The sequence below is a fragment of the Melopsittacus undulatus genome, chromosome 1 (genome assembly GCF_012275295.1).
Source record: "Melopsittacus undulatus isolate bMelUnd1 chromosome 1, bMelUnd1.mat.Z, whole genome shotgun sequence".
NCBI classification, from domain to species: Eukaryota; Metazoa; Chordata; class Aves; order Psittaciformes; family Psittaculidae; genus Melopsittacus; species Melopsittacus undulatus.
Genome location: NC_047527.1, coordinates 34997840 through 35018539, shown reverse-complemented (window position 1 = coordinate 35018539; position 20700 = coordinate 34997840). Strand labels below are relative to the sequence as shown.

Genomic DNA, 20700 nt, shown 5'->3' with positions numbered 1-20700 from the left:
TCTTTTGAACAGTTGATTAAAAAATTGCAAGGTGACACAACGGCTGGAAAACAGCAAATGTAAAAGGTCCAGTGATTAATTCTTTGCACCCCATAGCCACTATTCATTTATGTGATTAAAATGGAGATCTCAATAAGTCTTTGAAACATGTTTATTCATCTTAGATAGCATCTTTGTCCACAAGCATTCTCAATATATGTGTGAGTAGAAAGTTTTATGATATATGGTAATGGTAATAATACTATTTAGATAAAACCCATCTGAAGAAGGAAGTTAAATTTAGTCAGGAGCTGGAATCCACTCTTTACCTCACAAATAAGTTCTGCAGCAATCCAGTGCCTCCTAGCTCATTTGGCATCAGATCACACCAGATTAATTCTCAAGTTGCAAATCACTAATTCAATCTACTGAAGTCCTTTTTATGTATTCTGGAAAGGCATCCAAACCTATAGTGCAGCCTGACCTACATTAGTTTGTAGGAGCCGATGAGATCACAGAACGAGAACTACTGTTCATTTCTGCAACCATTATAAAAAAAATTAAAAATTAAGCAACGAAGGGGTGAGTACAAGGACCATTATACAAAATAGAGCAATAAGGAATTGCTAATTACATTAAATAATTAAATATTAACATGCATAATAGCATCTAAATAGCTAAAGGTTGCAAAGTATTCATTTGGAGTAGAAAACTATGACAAATTGTTGGTATAGCTGTTCATTGTGAGGCTGAAAGTTCATGCTGCTTGCCAGCTGGAGGAAACAGAAGAGGGAGATGCCAGTGATAATTACACCTGTGACAGCCAAACACTTTTATACCTACTGGTACTTTCTGCCACACTCTGTGGAATGAGCATATAAATGTTCTCATGCATCAACAAAAAGGGTTATGGTTCAAGGTATTGACTTGAAAACTCTTGGATTTTTTTAGGCTTTCTTTATTTGAAATTACAAGGGGGTTTGGATACTTCTATTGCAAGTATTAATGTATGTCTCCACGGCAGAACTGGGTATATTTGCTAATTCAAGCAGACTGAACATCTAGATCTTTTCCATGTCTACACAGCTGCATGTTCACTCTATATTAATTTATAAGATGGGCTAAAACTTTGGGTGTGTGGAAGAATCACAAATGCCTTTGGAAAAGTATTAAGCTGTACCATTCTGCTTTTTTTTTTTTTTAGTAAGGAGAAATGTGCATACCAAAGACCTTTACTACCCTCCAAGCACATTATAGTTTATTGGAAGATTTCTATTTTGCCCACCTGCTAGAAACCCTGAACTGGAAAAGGGAATGACTTTTTCAACTGCTGGTAGAAAGCAGTAGCACATTTATATAGAAAAGCTCTTCTTTCACCTGATTAACTTAAAGAGCCGATGCCTAGCAGTCTTGTGGCCTAGTCTGACACAGGACAGGCCAGCTGTTATTTCTAGATCTCTGACCTAAGAAATTTGAAATTTTTTAGAACTAAAAAGCTCCCCTACATTATCCAGGAGTAAAGTTCAGACAGACATAAGAAAAGAGCTGATAGAAAATACAGCACCACAGAAATGTCTTTGTAACAAGCAGTGTTTCTTTTCACCTGGACTGCACTCTTGAAAGGTTCTGAAAACGTCCTAAATGTGTTTCTGCTGTGGCTGTCACCTTGCAATGTGTTGGGTAGAATTTTAAGAATCTTTTGGGTGGCATATTAATATCAGACTGGAAGTTATAACCATAGTCCAGTTAAGTTTTCCCAAAAGCAACAGAACATAATGTATATGAAACATATTTGATTCCTACTCTGCCACTAGAGAATTTTGTATCTGTATGTCCCAATTTCTCATTCTTATCTTATCCAAAGTGTCATTACTTCTGTCATTAGATCATCCACTGTAATTTATATCTTCCCAAACCCCAGTTCCAGTCCACTTCTTAAAAGCACACTACCTCTTCCTGCAGCATGTATTCTGCACACATCTTTTATCAGATTTTACTGTAATCACTCATTTCCTAATGTTCCTTCAGCTCATATATTTTTTGCTCTGCTTGGCATGCTCCTTGGACCATCTCCAAAATAGTCCCTGATCTTATTGTTCAGTAAGCCATATGAGAAAAAGCATCTGATCTTATCCCACAGCTTATCATCACCATTCTATTCCACATAAATTTTCTTAGTCATGCTAGAATTTTTATTTCACTTATTCTACAAATCTAATGGAAATTCTGTAGGGCTTATGAATGAATCCTTTTACAGCTCACTTTCATGTCCAAGCAAATCTACAAGTATCGCTTTTGTTGCTCTCAGGGATCAGTAATAGTTTTCTGTTAAAAACATAGTGACAAATTTTATTCTCTGCAGTTGCTGAACACTAAGAAAACAGCCTTATTTTTGTGTCTCCAAATCAGCTGGGAGATCATCTTGCCCATTGGAAACTTCACTCCTCAGTACACACTGGACAGTGAAGGGTTACGTGTGTCCTTATACTCTTTGCTTTTATTCTGTGGGCATACGGGCAGGCTGATTTGACGTCCGTAAAAAAAAACCAACTATGTTTTGGGGTCCAAGCAGTTCCTTCATCCCATGTTCTTGTGTTGCTTCATTTTGAAATGATACTCTGATTCCTTCCTTGCAACCCCTCTGAACTTTGCTGGTGGCAGGATTTTCTCTAGTGCTCCGTGGGGGTCCTAACTCCATTACAACACTCTGCCACTTTATCCTTTGCCTCAGTCTGAGGGCAGCATTTCATATAGAGAACATAAGGTCTTAATACAGTAATTTTGATGCATATAAGCTTCTCTTTCAACAGTGTTGTAATTATATTACATTCTCATTAAATAAACTACAATTACACTCCATTTCCTGATTTAGCTACTACCCAGACCAATTGCATTACACTCCTTGTTAAATATATTGTATACATTTGCATTTCTGATATGTTGTTTTTCAAGCTTCTTGAATGTGATCTGAAACTAAATCGAACTCTATTCTGTACTCATAAGGAAAATGTCTTCCATTGCCCTCTTTTGTCCATGCAATAATTTCTATGAACGTTTAGAACTGGTTAAACTTAAACAGCAGAGGTTTAGAGTGGATATAAAGAAGAAATTCTTTACTGTGAGGGTGGTGAGGCACTGGAATGGGTTGCCCAGGGAGGTTGTGAATGCTCCATCCCTGGCAATGTTCAAGGCCAGGTTAGATGAAGCCCTGGGTGATATGGTTTAGTGTGAGGTGTCCCTGCCCATGGCAGGGGGGTTGGAACTTGATGATCTTAAGGTCCTTTCCAATCCTAACTATTCTATGATTCTAAGATACATATAAAATGTTTTAAAAATAATTCTCAGGTGTCAGTTTCTCTCCTGCTCTCTTTAGATAATATCCTTGTAGGAGGTAGGTGTGATTTCAACCTCAGTCAGAAATCAGAATCAGATAATTTTGAAATAATATGTATTTTTTTATTTATTGAATGAAAATCTGAAGAGGATTTGAAGCAGATATTCAGACACTCTCCAGCTCTTGTCAGGAATGTATTGGTTCAAGGTGTGGATTATAGTGGAATGGAGATTCATATTTGAAATAGGGATCAGTTAATAAAGGACGCAAACAGGGCATACGGGTGGTGACTGAGACTGAAAAACTCTTGGCAAGAATGGGGAGGGAAAAGGGCATTGATGAATTCTGAATATCAGCAGATCTTCAATTTCAGTGCAGAGGTCAATAGAGCTTTGTGATGGAGGAGGACATCTGCAGTAGATCAGTTCTTTTATAGAGCTGGTGTTGGATAACTACAATTATTTTTACATCCTTAGGGCCCTGAGTCGAAAGGCTAACATTTGTTGAAGCAAGGCTTTACCACTGGTGGAGACAGAAGAATAACTAATTCCTGAGGTACTATTTCATAATTTAACTGAAACAATGTTGCACTGAAGCTGGTTAATTTCTTTCTAATTGAATGGAAATATCAGATTTGCAGCCTTAAGCAGAAGTATCCTTACTACAAATGTTTCAGCATAGATAAAAATGGCAAAGTAATGAAAACTGAGATTCCTATCCTTGGAAAACATGTTTGCATCTGAGATCATAGATTCACAGAATAGTTTGGCTTGGAAGGGATCATCTGGTTCCAACTCCCCTGGCACAGGCAGGGACACCTTCCACTAGATCAGGTTGCTCAAAGCCCCATCCAACCTGGCCTTGAACACTGCCAGGGATGGGGCATCCAGAGCTTCTTGGGGCAACCTGTTCCAGTGTCTCACCACCTTTACAGTAAAGAACTTCTTCCTTGTATCTAATCTAAATATACCCTCTTTCAATTCAAAGCCATTCCCCCTTGTCCTATCACTACATGTTCTTGTAATGAGTTCTGTCTTTCTTGTAGGGCCCCTTTAGGTACTGAAAGGCTGCTATAAGGTCTCCCCTGAGCCTTCTCTTCTCCAGTCTGAACAGCCTCCAACTGTCTCAGCCTTTCCTTACAGGAGAGGTGCTCTAGCTCTCTGATCATCTTCATGGCCCTCCTCCGGACTCAATCCAAGCAGTCCATGTCTTTCTTGTTTTGGGATTCCCAGAGCTGAACACAGGTAAGAGTAGCTAGGGTAGAGCCTAGGATCAAGAATTTTTTCACTGCCAGAAATGCTTCAAATATGCCAAAGAAAGGAGCAGAAGGAAAAGTGAGGTAAGAGGTCTTTACAGATTAGAGAGGGAAAAGAGTGCAAAGTAGGAAAAGAGAGATGATAATTTTACGGTAGGAAAATCCATTGTCATTCAACACCTGGATTGTTCTGTGTGATGTACTTTGGCACCAGAGACCAAAATACAGTCCTCTGTTTTTTTTTTTCCTTACACTCATATTGAATTTGCAGAGCATCCTTATTAATAAACAAGTATATAATGTGCTTATGTACTTTGATAATGTACTCATCCATTCCAAATACATCTTCATAGCAATCATAAAACATAAACAGGAAGTGAATAGTGGAAAAAGAAATGGGAAAATCATTTGAGTAAAAGCGCTACAGCATTCCTGAATGGGGTTGTGGATTAACTGTTTAGCAGAATCTTCACTACCGACCTAATCTCTGATAACTATCTGAACTGATTCTCCAAACTTTTCAAAATGTTCCAAATTCCAGCGTACTTTATCTAACGCTCAGTAACAGCAACCTGTGTGCATGCTCACAATCTGTTGGTGATGATGCCGACAATGCTGTTATAGTTCTTATATTTTCTCTGCTTTGAACAGACTGTTCATTCATGTATTATTTTTTTCCCAAGTGCAGCATGTTGATACATTAAGAAACAGGTTGCACCAACAAATCTGGCAGATTAATGTATTTCTGTTTTCTGAAATACAGCTTTCCAAAATTCTTTTCAAAGCTTTAGGCTTTCTGTTCTTTTTACTCTTTATCCTTACTGTAGACCTGATACTGATCCCACTAAATTTAAAGGTATCTTGCAATTGTGATTCTAAATCTCTTTGCACTTTTTCCTCTCTTCTTAGGTACAAGTAGACAAATGTGTTGTTTACCTTCTCATTTTGAAAATCATAGCATTGTATAGTGAGTGAGACAGATACAGTTTTCTAATGAACTATCATACTGGTCCACAATCCTTCCCACATTCTCCAGAGAATTAATGTTGTATGCAGTATGATTCTAGTACTTTGCTCACTCACACTATTTATGTTATATAGATGCTCAGTTTCCTCCCTTAATGGTTTTCCATTCACTTAGTCTTTGTGTTAACTTCATGCTTTTCCAGCTTCCATGTCTTTGTTTAGACATCACCAGAAAGTCTGGATGTAAATTCACAATTGTGAGTATCCCTATTTATTTTTTAAAATCCCTTTCCTACAGCATTTGCCAGAAAGCCTTAAAAGACAAAAATTTTTGGGGAAGTTATGCTTATTGTTGATAATGTACTGAAGTCCATAAATAAGAGTCTTTTAAATCATGTATTAATGGTTACCTAACAATTACAAAATAGTTCTTGCTGTAAAGAAAGCCAGTGTGCTGAATTTCTATATTGTGTTATGAAAAATACACTGTAATCGCACACTGGTCAATGGCACAAATGTTTCCCACAAACAGTCAAGAGCAAAATAGTCAAGACTCAGCACAAATCCAAACAGAACAGAACTGTGTTCCAATTCATGTGAACACACTAGTAAGATTTAAAGCAGGTCAGCCAATGATTAGAATTTTGAGTTGTAGAACACTTACAATTAACAGTTAATTGCAGTGTTGTTTATAAGCACAGACTTAGTATTTCTGTAATACATATGGCCTATATTTGCTGCTTTATTCTTTTGAGGAGAAATCAGGAAGTGCCAACCCACATATTATTTTTTATATGTAGAGTTCTGAATTTAAATTTCATGATAAGAATATGACTGAACCTACTTCTCTACAATGGACAAAACATTCCTCTATTAGCATGAAATAAGTTTCCAAAAAGATAACCGTGTACATCTTTTCCTGAAAAAGCTCAGGCACTCAGGTAACTCAGTCTCCAAATGAGCCTTTCAATTTTGCTGCAGAAGATAATCCTTTATTTCATTCTTTTTTTTTAGGACAATGAAGCTTATGAAATGTAAATTGCTTTATCAAGTGCTCAAAAATTAATCCTAGATTAAAAATGCATTTTAGAATGTTATTAGGGATGTCATGTTACTAGTAACAAATGGAGCTTTTCCATGCATTTTGGGACAGGAGACAAATTCAATTACCTTTTTGCTAATTGTCTGATTTATGCTCTTATTGTAATGCATATTATTTTAAATGCTTTAAGTTCATAACTGCTAGTGGGAGACAGCTGTATGGCTAAGATTTGGTGTATTGAGTGGAAAATGCAACTCATTATCAAGACAGCAGCCTATGAAGACCTGTGCACATGCTGCTTTGGGAAAGTCAGTTTAAACTATAAATGCGGGTAGATGCAGAAATATTAAACTCCAGTTACTTTCACAGCAGAAATATCAATCTCTTTCCAATTAGGTAAATCAGCCATGATGAAGTAACCATGTGTCCAGCATTTTCCATGTGAAACAAACCCAAGGGGATGAATCCCAAGCCAAGAATTTTTCCCCTTTAGGAAGAATCAGATGCATGTGTGATGGCTGAAATGCTGCCAAAGGCAAGCATTCAATGGCAAATTCAGTCCAAGGTCCTTGTCCTCCTCTTCAAGGTCTGTAATGGGCATTGGCATTAATATTTCAAGGACTTCCTCTACTTTTACATCCCTCCAAGTAAAAGCAGTAATCACCTAAGAAGGTATTATTACCAAATAGTTGCTAATCTTCCTACTAGAGGAAATTAAATGGAATCATTGCTAGCCTCCTTCTCACTAAAAAGCAGAACATGCCTCTTTGCCTATGTTTTTATTTGAACATAGCAATCTTCAGGTTAGCAAATTTTCCATTTTTAATCTCTTGTCCCTAGGTACTGTCTTCAAATCCAGCTCCACAAGGCCTGGAAAAGAAGATACAGTGGTGTTGGCAACTCACATATTTTTTACCATTACTCCTTTTATGTTTAGTGTTTATTTTGTTTTCCACCTCTAGTTCCTGCAATCAAATGGCTGCAAAAGAATCTTTGCTCTCACTTTAGAAAACGAGTTACTAGATATCTCGAGTTTGTGTCAGGGCAGGAGAGGGACCCAGAAGCTTTTAAACTGTGATTCAAAGGTTTAAAATCTATTTTAAGGTCTCTCTTGATGTTTTGGCTTAGAACCATATTTATTATTTTTTCCTTTTTAAATGTTGGAAGTCGGCATTACTCACATGCTTATTGAACATAATCCTGGTCATTCTTAGGTATGTTCTAGTAATAAAAAGCAACGTGGAGAACAGCTTCCTGGGCATTTGGGGGATTCCTGATGAGTAAGGAGAATGCTTGACCAATGTTAACTTGTGTTATTAGGGGCAGAGGAGTCCAAGCTGTATACAACAAAAGCTAACTCAATCATCTGAAAAGCAGTTGTCCTAAACTTCCTCTGCCTAGATTGTCTTTTGCACTGGTTCTTTCTTTAGCAACTTCAGCAATGTTACCTGACCTCAACAACTTCATGGTGGCAGAGAGTCTTACAGGCAGCTAAGGCTTAACAGCCTTCCTAGGCTAGAGTTAGCTGTTAACACTTCTATGCTGGCTGCTTCCCCACTCTGAAAAAGTGATACACTTTAAATTTGTTTGTCTTTAACGACCTGAAAACCTAACTTACATGTATGTTTTCAGCTAAAAAACATGCTGAAATGCTTGGTGGTTCAGAGCCCACATGACTATACCACTGCAAGTAGTCAGGATACAGTTAGCAGTACAAACATTTACAATAATCATGTGGTGGATATACAAACATATTACAGGTTTATAGACCTTTAAGTAAACCTTGCTGTCCAAATGCAATATGCACATATTACAATTACGCACGAACTACAGCATGAACCACTGCTGGCCCCTGAGTCAGGTACAGCACTTGTTTATGGCCATGTCCCAGATCTTTCGGCAAACCAGTTTCACAACCCGTTAGCAGAGTGTGACTCTTTATTCCCCTCTAGTGGCTGGTCTGCATACTAGAGTTACTAGTCACGGGCTGGAAGAACTAGACCAGACTCGGAACAGTAGTACGTGTCAAAAGGTCTTGGTTCAGTCCCTGAGGCCATCCGTGCACCAGAATGGCAACAGTGAATAGACAAATGCTCTGTGGTTTGGCAGTGGTACAGAGGGAGGGGAAATGAACAGTTTTTGAAGGCCTGCATTATTATGCTCTTAGCCACTACCAAATAATTCAATTAGTATCTCTCAAAAGAAAAATAATGTACCTCTCAGAAAAGAAAAATAGCATAACTGTCAGTTGGTGTTGTAACTCTTTAATTATTTGAGTACCTTGGTGTTATTGTAGCTGCATATGAATCTCGCCCATCCATCTTCAGGAGGGTACTAAAAGCTCTGCTTACCATGCTGCATCGTAGTCTTAGCTGGCTTCCTAATAATGCCTGTCTGCAGTTTTCTGTACTGCACTTCAACTGTGAAATCTCAAAGCAGATTTGTCCTTTAAATTTATTTAATATATACAATCAGATCCTGCTCTACTATTATTGGGCTCATAAGTATTGCTACTTTTACTTATGGATTGTATGTGTAGCCAAACAGAAAGAAAACAACTATAAGTGTGCTAAAAATTGATATAAGCTGCAATAAAGTCTTGAAAGAGTAGTGGTTGGATTGGTAATATGGTATTAGAGAATTTTTTCAAGTTCAGATGGATTTTTCTCTGAATAGGATGATAAGAGCATTCCTGAATAAACTATTGGAAGCAGGAAAGCAAACATGATGAACGAAAACAAATTACACAATACATCTGAGAATAAGAGTCCAGGAGGTAGTTACTCATCCTCCTTAAGCACAGTGTGGGTTTATGAATCTTGGATCTTCCAGTGATTCGTTCTTGTCCCTATTGAGAGCCTCAGGATAATGCAAACTTTTAAGCTCCCAAGGGCTCATGCCCTGCAACGAATAGAGAATGTTTTACCACAGAGGCTGAGTGTTTGTGGCCAAGATCACAATGTATAAAGGAAAAGATATCCACAATGTGGGCTGAATTCTCTAGAATGATGATGCAAAAAAAACCTTGTTCTTTTCAAGTCTGAGTCTACCCCAGATTTTGGAGTTGTATGGCTCTTACCTCAGTGCAAACAGAAAACAATAGAGTATTCAAGGCTGTCTGAACTCAAGCTGATACTTGGGGAGATATTATTCTTTACTGAGTAGGTTTAGAAAACCCCACCAAACAAAATTAAGTATACCAAATCATTAGCATGAGTCCTTTGGTGATGTTACTGCCAGTTCTGTCTGGTAACTTCATATGGGCTAAAATGTAAATTAGGAATTTCAGTACAATGTATTAAGATGCTTTGATTTCTTTTGAGAAGATGCTGAGCAGATCCATTTTTAGGGAAATGATAAATAAAAAGCTAAATGGCAGCTTTCTAGGTCAGGAACTGCCAGACTTCCATTATTTTAAACAGTTTTAAGCACTGCAATATTCATCATGTGTGTGTGCTGTTTTAGAAAATTTTACAACAGGGATTTAAAATGTTCCAAGGCTATGCTTTAGCAGTAAAAAAATAATGCCTCATGTATAAAGTGCAGGAACTCAGGGTTTTTATTTTCTTAAAGGTAACTTTAGTTGCATTTTTTTAAGTACAAGCATACTTTTAAGAACTGCATTTAGCTGTTGACTAATGGCTCTTTTAGTTCTTCATGAACTAGATAATGACTTTGTATAGAATATCAAACTCAATAGAAACAACCACAGTAATGGAAGAATTCTTTGTTTTAAAGTTATATTAAAGGAAACTGACAAAATTGAAAGCTCTATAAAGAAAACATCACCAGGTTTTGATGAATACTACCTCTTTTAATATGCCTGCTAGGTGTTCTTTTTTCCCTAATTTTTTCCTAATTGTTTTGTGTAAGGTTCATTAAGGAATTTCTGATTATTTTTGACAGCTGAAACATAAAGCACATAATGGGAGCTAGAAAGCCATGTAAAGGTCTGTAATAAATTCATATATTGCACTACAGATTTCTCTTAGATCTTAATGTCTCTTTTGCACTCCAGATGCCATCTCAGAAAATAAACTTCCTACAGAGCATATGGATCAAATTTTAGCCAGCAGGGAGAAAAACTGTTGACTTGGCACTGTGTATTTGTGACCCACAGAGTACCTTCACAGACAGCCAAGTCATCACTTTCATTTTCTGCTAGGCATTGGTAGTTCTGGCTTCCGAAGAACACCTTCTTTGCATGTGAAGTCTGGATAACTTAACTCTGGGAATGATGAATGGGTACTACAAGTGCCCATAACTTTGAAAATTCAGAACTGCAGCAATCTTACTCCTGAAAAATGGATGATGGGACTGAAATTGTGTAGAACACTACAGAATCACTTAATGGGCCCCTACACTAATGAAGTCCTTGAACTAAGACAGTCAAACCAGAAGCAGCATACCAAAACATACACAATCTTCCTGGTGAAAAGAGCAAAGGATGAGGAAACCACCTTACCACAATGGTAAGAAGCATGGAGCTCAGATATCACAGGTGTGGACACAGAATAAGAACTGAGCAGAGTGTGGTCACAACCATCTTAAAATTAGCTCTGTTCTTTCATCCATCTCCCTATTGTTTTAGAAACCTAACGTTTTTACTTTATGCGCCTTCATACAATTCAAAATGGGGACACCTGTCATTTTTGATCCCTCTGTGCAAATTCTTGCAGTCATATCTGATCTTGAGGTTCAGTCCTGAGTGTTACATAGATATGCATGCTGTATACTGCTCTTTAAAGAAAAATATCTACCAAATGAAATGAGGATCATAGCAAACCACGACACAGAGAATATATTTCATTACTTGGGTTGTAAAGTAATTTATTATTCAGTTGCTCATACAAAAAAGATTGCTAAGAATAATATAAATTTATGCATGGCCAAATCAGTAATTTTAATCCAAGAGATTTTTTTTTTTAAATTAGTGATCCTTTGGTATTGAAATGAAAGTTAATTTTAAAAGACCTGTATTAATACCAATTTTAAAAAACAACTTAAGATATCTTAATTAAATTTGATTATTTTTTTCCCCAAATAACTGAGAGCACAGAAAGAACATACCCAGCTCTCTGTCATAATGTGCAAATAACAGGTATTTACTGATCGCTCATCTTAGTGTGGCTTGTCTTAAATCTAGCACGAGTTTTTGTGCTCAAAAAAAAAGTGCTAACAAGGAAAATCCTTTTCCTATTCTATCATGTCACTGAGCCTATGCTTTATGTAGGAGACACCTGCACTCTCATACTTCAGCACCCAGAGAGCTTTCTGTCAGGGAGCTGCTGGAGACGTTCAACTAGAAAACAGTAACATGAAGCTCTTGGTAAGGAACTGTGTTCATGTCTCCCTGAAGTGCCTAATATGTGTCATAGGAAAACCTGTCAGTTAAGTGTTACGGGAGCTGTGGGATTAGAAGATGTGTCTGTTAAGAAAGCTAATTCTGCATTTGGCCTTGGAACATTTCCCAGCCACAGTAGTACTGCTAGTGTGTCTTCCAAGCCAACTGAAAAGTCTAGGTTGTATGTCTGGGTGAGAATTAAGAGAGGCAAAAGAAGGCCTGGGAAAAAGGAAACAAAAATGAGAACAGATACCAGAAAGAGATACTCAAAAGCCATCTGGAAGTAGGGCTGGGGCAACCAGATGACCCTTCTATAGTGCAGGGCAAGACAAGTCCTTTCCAACCTCAAACAACCTGTGATTGGAGGAGGGATGGGAGGGGGAGAGAAAAAAGAAAGAAAGAAAAACAAACCACAACCAACCTCAAAGTTCTGAGGTTTTAACTGTGAGATCTTTGGATCTAGCTAACTGCACAATATGCAACCACAGACAGCTACTGTTGTCTTTAAAACCTCCTTTAATAAGTTCTCTTTTTTATTTGTATTGCTGATAGTCTTGTTTGTTTTCTTCAGTCCTCTTATTGGTCAAATACAGCAGTAACAGTTTGCAGGTCCTGGAGTGGTCATGTCTGGAAATACTGCTGCTTCGAAAAGTCAGGCTGTGTAGGGCTATACAAATGTATGTTCTCATTTCTGCATCATATGAGGGAGGGAAGCATCATTTTGCAAAGTGGGAGACTTCTATCTATTGGAGCAGTCTGGGTTCTGGTGAGATTTGTGAAATTTTACAGACATCCTCATCTGATGGAAATCATCATAGAGAACCTGCATCACCGGCAATTACCCTTATGATTGTATGATCCTCCTTAGGCTGATTAAACTAGCTTAGCACCATACTATTTAAGTGGCACCAGGCAAAGCAGCTGTACTTTGCTGGAGATGATACGCTGAAACTCTGAGCTGATATGAATTTTAGAAGACTACCTAAAAATACAAATTTAAAAAGGCCATTTTTAGTGGCTACTATGGAAAATAAACACTGCCTTGCTGAAATTATTGGTTATTGTTGCTATTGCTTATGTTACAGGGTGCACTGCAAGCTCCCTTTTATAATACACTTACTTCTGACATCTTTCTAGGTAGAGGTGTGAGTTTTAGGTCAGTAAAGAGGACTCTGAAGTCAAACAACAGTCGGTGACTGTGGGAGCATAACTCATGATCTTTTGACTCCTGACAAAATTAAAGTTTCCAAATCAGGAAAGGCTTGTACTCCTGCATTTGCGGCATCCTGCTTGACTGGGAGCAGGCAGGCTGATTCAGTGAACATGCTGAATGTTCCCAATATTCTTCAAAGATGTTCTGTGCTTTTAAAAAATTCCTATGAAAAATAAAATATTTTTTCATTGTGTTTTCTTTTTGTGTGGATTTTTTTGTGTGTGTTTTGATTGGGGTTTCTTTTCCTTTTTTTTTTTTTTTTTATTAACAGGTGAATGCCAGTACAGCAGAATCAGTTACTGCAGAAGAACGGAAGTGTCAAACCCCAAGGAGCATGTTTTTGTTTGTTCTTCTCTAAAGAGAGCGAGAGATAAAAGCTGGTTATGACCCTGCCTCCAGAAAAGGTAGGGACCTAATTACTTGCAGTGCAGAAAGAATAAATACTGCTTCTTTGATGTAGCTATTAACTCACTGTTCCCTGAAGCCTGGTAGAAATTTCTCATTTACTCCACCGGGTTTTTGGACAACAGCTACTTGAGGGAACTCAACAGAACCTGAGACCACAGTACAGCTACACGTACCTACTGGAGTTGTTGTATTAAGATGCTCAGTGTCGCTAATTGGGAATTTCATTTAATAAGAAACGGAACGTTTCAAGATTTAAAAACCATTTAAACAGGGAAGGAAAGCGCTGGCTGCGGTCCTCGCACCCCCATTCCCTGCTCGCTGAGCGCCTCCTTTCACTCCTCCCTGACACTCAGCCTGCTGAAGTTTTCTAGTCCTCCCTACCCCGTGCGGCCCGCGGAGCCCACCGGCGGACTCCCAGCGCCAGGTGCCCTGGAAAACAGCGGCGCGCAGGCAGAGCCCGCGGAGAGCGGGTACTTGTCCGCGCCAGGGGAGCAGCCCGTCTGCGGAACGGAGGAGGCAGAGTAGCCTCCGCCTCCCGCCCGCTCTCCTCCCCCTTCCCTCCCTCCCGCCTTTTGTGTGCCGGAGCCCGGGCGCCAACGGCCGCAGCGGTGACAGAAGCCCCCAGCCACTGGCTGCGGGAGCGGCGCTGTGCTGAGGGCGGCAGCTCCCGTAACCAAGGCGCTGCCTGGCGCACACGGACAGACACTGACAGACACAGGGCGCGGAGAGGCGCGGGCTCCGCGCTGCCTTTGCAGCTTTTCTCCTCCCTGCACCATGCTCCGCTCCAGGCAGCGCCCGCCTGCTGCTTCCTGAGGGGGAGATCCCGCCACCGCCCCGCGCCCAGTTAAGCGGGCGACTGACATCCGGCTACCCGTCCCCGCCCCCCGGTTACCTGAGTTAGCTCCGTCCCGGAGACTTCGGGTTGCCGCCTCTCCGCAGCGCCTCCCCCAGCTCCCGCTGTGGCAGCCTTTGGGCGGCGGAGAGTGAACCGCGAGCAGCCGGAGGGACTGCAGCCGCCGCCGGGGGAGAGGAGCTCCAGCCCCCGCCTCCGGAGCTCCTCATGGCGTCTCACCAGCAGACCAGGATCCAAGCCTACCTGGAAAAGAATAAGATCGGTCCCCTCTTCGAGGTAAGCTGCACACTTGCCGGCCGGCTCCTCCGCGGCGGGCAGCGGTGGGGGTACCCCGCGATGGCCGCTGTTCCCCGCGCAGCACAGGTGAGCGCAGGGGCGACGACGAGTTCAAGGCGCAGCTTCAGCGCCTGCCCGGACGGGGACGGGAGGATAGTGCACCTTCTGCCCTGCCCTGCTCCTCCATGCGTCTGCCCTCGTGTCCCTTCTCCATACCCCTCTGGGTGTCGGAGCTCCGCACAGCCTTCCGTTCCCGGCCATCCCGCGGGCGAGCGGGACCCCTTGCCCCGCTATGGACGCACCGCCCTCCGGTTCACACGGACCCGCTCGGGTCATGAAACAGGTGCCCGTTCGCCCTCCCACCAGCGGCCCCAGGCTCCAGACGCGCCCTCTCACTTCGCCTCGGCAGCCGCGGCGCCCCGCGGTGTGGGACAGCGGCCCGGTCCCGGCTGACCGTCCGTGCACTGCCTGGGGAGGTGGCGCTCCCAAGGCTTCGCTGTCTCCAGGGCGGCAGCGCTGAGCAGCGAGCCGCGAGCGGGAGCAGAGGCGCTGTCCCTCCGAGAGCGGCTGAGCGAGGGGGGAGAGGTGGATGCCTCCCCACTGGGAAAACTGGGCACTCGGGGGGAAAGCTGTCCTGTGAACAGCCCGGGCTGGTGGTGTTTTCTGGGATTTTCATCCGCAGTCAGACACTTGGGAGCTGTATTTTTGCGATACAGTTTCCGTGGTCTCACAAAGATGCACTTGCTCCATTTGTAGATGCACAGATGTGCATATTTTACTATTTCTGTGCATAACCTATGAATACTAAAGCAATCGTGATTATTACCATTTTATCATCCTGTTTGTCATACAGTTTTTACATCTAAATGCACATATATTATACTCTGACATTATTATCCCAAGACACAAGTCTGCCTTTTTCAGTATTTAACTTGTTCTCAATCAAGCTTACTATGTACAAAATCTCTTTTATTCTGATGTGATGGATTCCATGTCTTCAGTGTATGTTTTGGGCAGACAGCCCTCATAGGAAAGGTTCAAATTTTCTTAGAGATCTGCTCGCCAAGGGTCAGGTTTTGTATTTAGCGTGGGCTGAGGCTGTTGTGACAGGTTATGTTGGCTCAGTGTCAGAGGCGTTAGATATTTTCATTTTACAATGAATAAAAGCCTATTTGGTGGAAAGGTAACTGGGTACTAGGGAACAGCAGGTGATTTTTCTGGTTCTAGAATTCATAGAAACTGAACCATTTGTGCAGTCGAATTTCTGAATAAAAGGCTGTTCAATCAACACAGTTGCTAGGGCTCTATGCGTAACTGACTCCCTTGTATTTCAATGGGAATTAAGTGCCTTGGGGTTGTTGAGGAGTTAGGTGCCTGACAGCTGTCATTTTCTTCTAAATTTTCTTAACCCGTTGTTTTACACATTAAAATTCAAACAAGATACTTGACATCACTGTTCTGAGTCATTGTCTTTTAACCAAGTTTCTCATTAGTGTAAGAGCTCTATGTTTAAATAGTAGGATGCTTTAGTCATTAATAGTGGAGGAAAGAAAAGTTGTATTTGTTACAAGGTTCATGTGTCACTATATATTTCACTTATCACTGTAATGTAGGAATTTAATTGATAGAATTTGTGGAAGACTCTTCACATAACTGTGCAGGCTGTCCACAGGTTGCTAGTGCACTCCTGTGTAACCAGGAAGAAAATTTTTTGGTCAAATCAACTTAGACCTGAATACTAGAGAGTGGATTTAAGAGATGAGGCCGTAGCATTCATGTAGCTGTTTAAAGTTATTCTAATCATTAACACTGGAAAGAAGAAGATAGTAAATCTTATAACCTCCACTTCCTGATTAGTCATTTAAAATATATATTTCATTTTGGTGTTGTTTTTTTTTTTTTGTTCTCAGCACTTTTTTGAAGATGTACAACCTGTGCCTGATCTTGTAGCCCTCATTAATGGCAAGACACATATTTGAAGCTGACAGAAATTGATTGAAAACTATGCATAGGGTGAAGCTTATGCTCTGTACTAGTATTGCTATTATATATGCATTGTGGTGTATCAAGAATATCATGTGGTGTTCAGAGTCAGACTGTATTGTGCTTGTGTGGCAAGGTTCTTGTAGTAGGGGGGCTACTGGGATGGCTTCTGTGAGAAGCTGCTAGAAGCTTCCCCTATGTCCAGTAGAGCCAATGCCAGCTGGCTCCAAGATGGACCTGCTTCTGGCCAATGCTGAGCCCATAAGGGACAGTGGTGATAGTGCCTCTGGAATAACATAGTTAAGAAGGGTGGAAAAGTTACTCTGCAACAGCAATTGCAGCTGGAGAGAGGAGTGAGAATATGTGAGAAACAACTCTTCAGATGCCATGGCCAGTAAAGAAGGAGGGGAGGAGGTGCTTCAGGCACTGGATCAGAGGCTCTCCTGCAGCCCGTGGTGCAGCCCACGGTGAGGCAGGCTGTGCCCCTTCAGCCTGGGAGGTCCTTGGTGGAGCAGATTCCACCTGCAGCCTGGGAAGTACCCCATGCCGAAGCGTGGTGTTGCCTGATGGAGGCTGTGACCATGTGGAAAGCCCTTGCTGGAGAAGGCTCCTGTCAGGACCTGTGGCCCCATGGAGAGGAGAGCCCTTGTGGAGCAGGTTTGCTGAAAGACTTGTGACCCTGGAGGGGACCCAGGCTAGAGCAGTCTGTTCCTGAAGGGCTTCACCCTGGGGAAGGGACCAACACTGGAGCAGTTTGTGAAGAACCTCAGTCCATGGAAAGGACACACACTGAATTTCATGGGGGACTGTCTTCTGTGGCAGGGATCCCATGCTGGAGCAGTGGAAGAGTGTGAGGAATCTTCTCCTGAGGAGGAAAGAGCAGCAGAGACTGTGTGATGAACTGACCACAATCCCTATTCCCCATCCCTCTGCATCAGGAGGGGAGGAGGTAGAGAAATAGGGAGTTAAGTTAAGCCGGGGAAGAAGTGGAGAGGTGGGGGGAAGGTGTTTTTAGGATTTGATTTTATTTCTCATTATCCTACTCTGATTTGACTGGTAGTAAATTAAAGTAATTTCCCCAAGTTCAATCTGTTTTGCCCATGACAGTAACTGATGAGTAATGTCTTCCTGTCCTTATCTTGATCCATGTTTTGTTGTTTTTCTGTTCCCTCTCCAGCTGGTGAGGGGAGTGATAGGCTGGATTTGGTGGGTACCTGGTGTCCAGCCAGGGTCAACCCACCACAGGTATATTCACTAATGCGTCAGATTTTTGTGTCTCTAAAAGTTCTGAACCATTGAGAAGAAACTTGTGCTTTGTCTTTCATTCGGGAACAGCTAGCATTTTCTTCCTCCACTTCTGTTTTTGATGCTAATTAATCACCACTCATCATGTTTTTCTGCAGTGAGTACTAATTTTCCAGTACCGTGTCAGAACAGAGTGGACTTGGATTCAGTTTTCTGCAGTGTTATTTGCTGAGCAGGGTGCAACTATGATTGCTCAATATATGCTTCAAGCCAACATTTTAGGGAATGCATAGAATAATACAGGATAATTGAGGGCAGTCACAGGAAAGAAGAAAGTGGAGAGAGGACATGCAGGCTTTCTGAGGCAAAGGCAGGGATGGTGATGCATAAACAGATCATATTGCATAATTGCATAGGGAATGATCAGTAATCAGGAGGATTTTACTCTATAGGCCTTAGACAATTATGCAGGAACAGTTAGCTGGATTGTTTCCTGATGATGAAGTACAGTTCCCCTGCATTACAGGCAAGAGCAATAGATAGTCTTAGTTGCCATTGGTCATTATGTCCAAGTTGCTAGCAGTTTTCTTGGTCGTGTCTCTTTTTCTCCATTCCCTGTATTTGTGGTCTTCTGGTATTCTGTTACTGTGGTTAGGGCCTTTTGTATTTCATTAACCAGAATATTCCCCTTAAGAACTTTCTGTTCTTTTGTATTTCATCGTTTGGACTTCATCTCTTTTTTTTTCTTTTCTTTTTTTTTTTTTTTTAACTTTGGTGCATACTGCATATGAGGATGAGTTCAGTTTTATTTCTTTGCTGAAGTTTTGCATAGTTTGACACTTGAACCCTTATCTTTTACACAAATTAGAAAGATAATCCTTTCATGCAAGATGCAGGAAGACTGTAGGACCTTTCTTGGTTATAAAGGTGTTTCCATCTAGATAAGAAAGGTAGGACTAACCTTCTGGAGAAAGAATTAATGAATTTAGTCTGACTCAGCAGACATCAGTCTTCTACTCACTAGTGGTACCTGTTAACAGATAGTAGGAAGTCCTCTTCACTCAGCTATGAATGGTAACACACAGACTCACTTGATTCCAAACATATTTACTAGTTAAATTCTTATTTATGGCTTAGAGGTGGGAAGGAAGGTGGGTGGGAATTACATCTGAGACTGTATCAATTTTCAGATTTAAGACAGATTGCAAAACAACTTCAACACTTCAGCCTCATTTCCCCCTGTTGAATGTAGGTCCTCAAATCATGCTTTTTTCAAAACTGTTACTTCTCAGCCATTTCATCTTACAGTTTTTTGCCAGTAAAATTCCTGTGAACCTATAGGTGAACTTCTAAATGCTCTAGGGCATGCAGTTGTTAGTGCTGGCATAAGGTCTTAGGTTAACCCCTTAAATTCTGCCAGGTTTCATGTGCTGTCTTATTCTATTCTATGTAGATTTTATGTGTTGTGGGTTTGGGTTTTTTTGCTGTTGGTTTGTTGTTTTTTTTTCTTTCACTTTTGAAAGCTTAGACATCTTTCTGTAAGAGATTACTGGCATCTGAGAATACTGTGGTTAGACACCTAGTTTAGATTTGAGGAATGCCCTTTAGAAACGCCTCTTCTGGGATTTTTGTGGTAACATGTTGCATAGCACTACCTGATTTTTTTTAGATTTTTTTTTTTTACATTTAACTTGGAATGTAACAAGAATTCTAAATATGAATTATTTCAGCAATGAAGCTTCACTCTTGGGGTTTGTTTTTTTTCATCTTTCTAAAATGTGAACAGAAGGTGTATGCCTAAAATTGGCTGGGACAGAGTATTCAGAATCAGCACCCACTCATTTCTGTCTGAGTGAAGTATTGACCCACTTTGCATGTCAAGCATCTAATCCAACAAAATCTTTTGTGTGCTGATAATCTCAATGAATAATCTTGGTGCCTGTGAGTACCCATACATCTAGACTTCTGCATTGTTGTACCCCTTTGGCATCCAGTTGTGTTGTCATTTTGGCAACCTGGCAGTTTCTGTGAATTTGGAAACTGGATCAGCACTCTTAAGAGCAGATTGCAATAAATCTACAAAGAGCTTTGAGATAAATATAGTGTTTTGGAATTCTCTTATTTATGGAACTGCAGCCAAAAAGCATCCCACAGGTACATGTTATGCAAACCCAAAAAAACCCTCCAAAAATCTCTTGTCAAAATAAACATATCAACCCCCTGGTTACCTAAGAATTTTTCTCAAAATAATGTGGGTTTAGAGCTATAATTTTTATTTTTAAACAACATGAAGGCTGTGTTCATATTACTACACTTACCTCCTTATCTTTTAACAGACAAAATCCCTGAAGTAAAATAATATGAAATATTTTTTTTAAATTTATTTATAATGTGTTTTTTCCTAAATGAGATTGCATTATATTATGGTGGGGCTTCCATTATTTAATTTAAATACAATAATTATGCTTCTGACTTAAACCTTAAAACGTCCTAATGCACCTGTTTGGTGGCTAACAGTAATTACAGTGCACCTTGTGACTTAGTCAAAATTCAGGAGTGAATTTTGGAGTTTGAACCACCTTTTGAAGAAATATTTGCCCTCAGTTCTTAAATACCCAAATGTAGACATGCTTAACTTTAATATCTCATTTACAAGTTTGATTCCTCACAGTATCAAATTATGTTTTCACCCACAATATCTGCAATGTGAGTGATAGGGATGCTCTCAAAGAATTGCTTTCTTTTGAGCTTGCTCAAATAATCTTCAATTTTGGTATTATACTTAATTGTTTAGACTCTATT

The 20700-nt window shown here is 40.5% G+C and overlaps 1 protein-coding gene across 1 annotated transcript in view; it reads left to right on the top strand.

Moving 5' to 3' along the window:
* The first annotated feature begins 14443 nt into the window (after window positions 1-14443).
* The window catches only part of C1H8orf34 (chromosome 1 C8orf34 homolog), a 162061-nt gene continuing 155804 nt past the window's right edge, over window positions 14444-20700 (top strand). Inside the window, exon 1 of the mRNA XM_034063980.1 lies at window positions 14444-14670. Within this exon, the coding sequence (XP_033919871.1) occupies window positions 14602-14670 (69 nt within the window). The 5' untranslated portion in view covers window positions 14444-14601. The remainder of the gene's footprint in view (window positions 14671-20700) is intronic.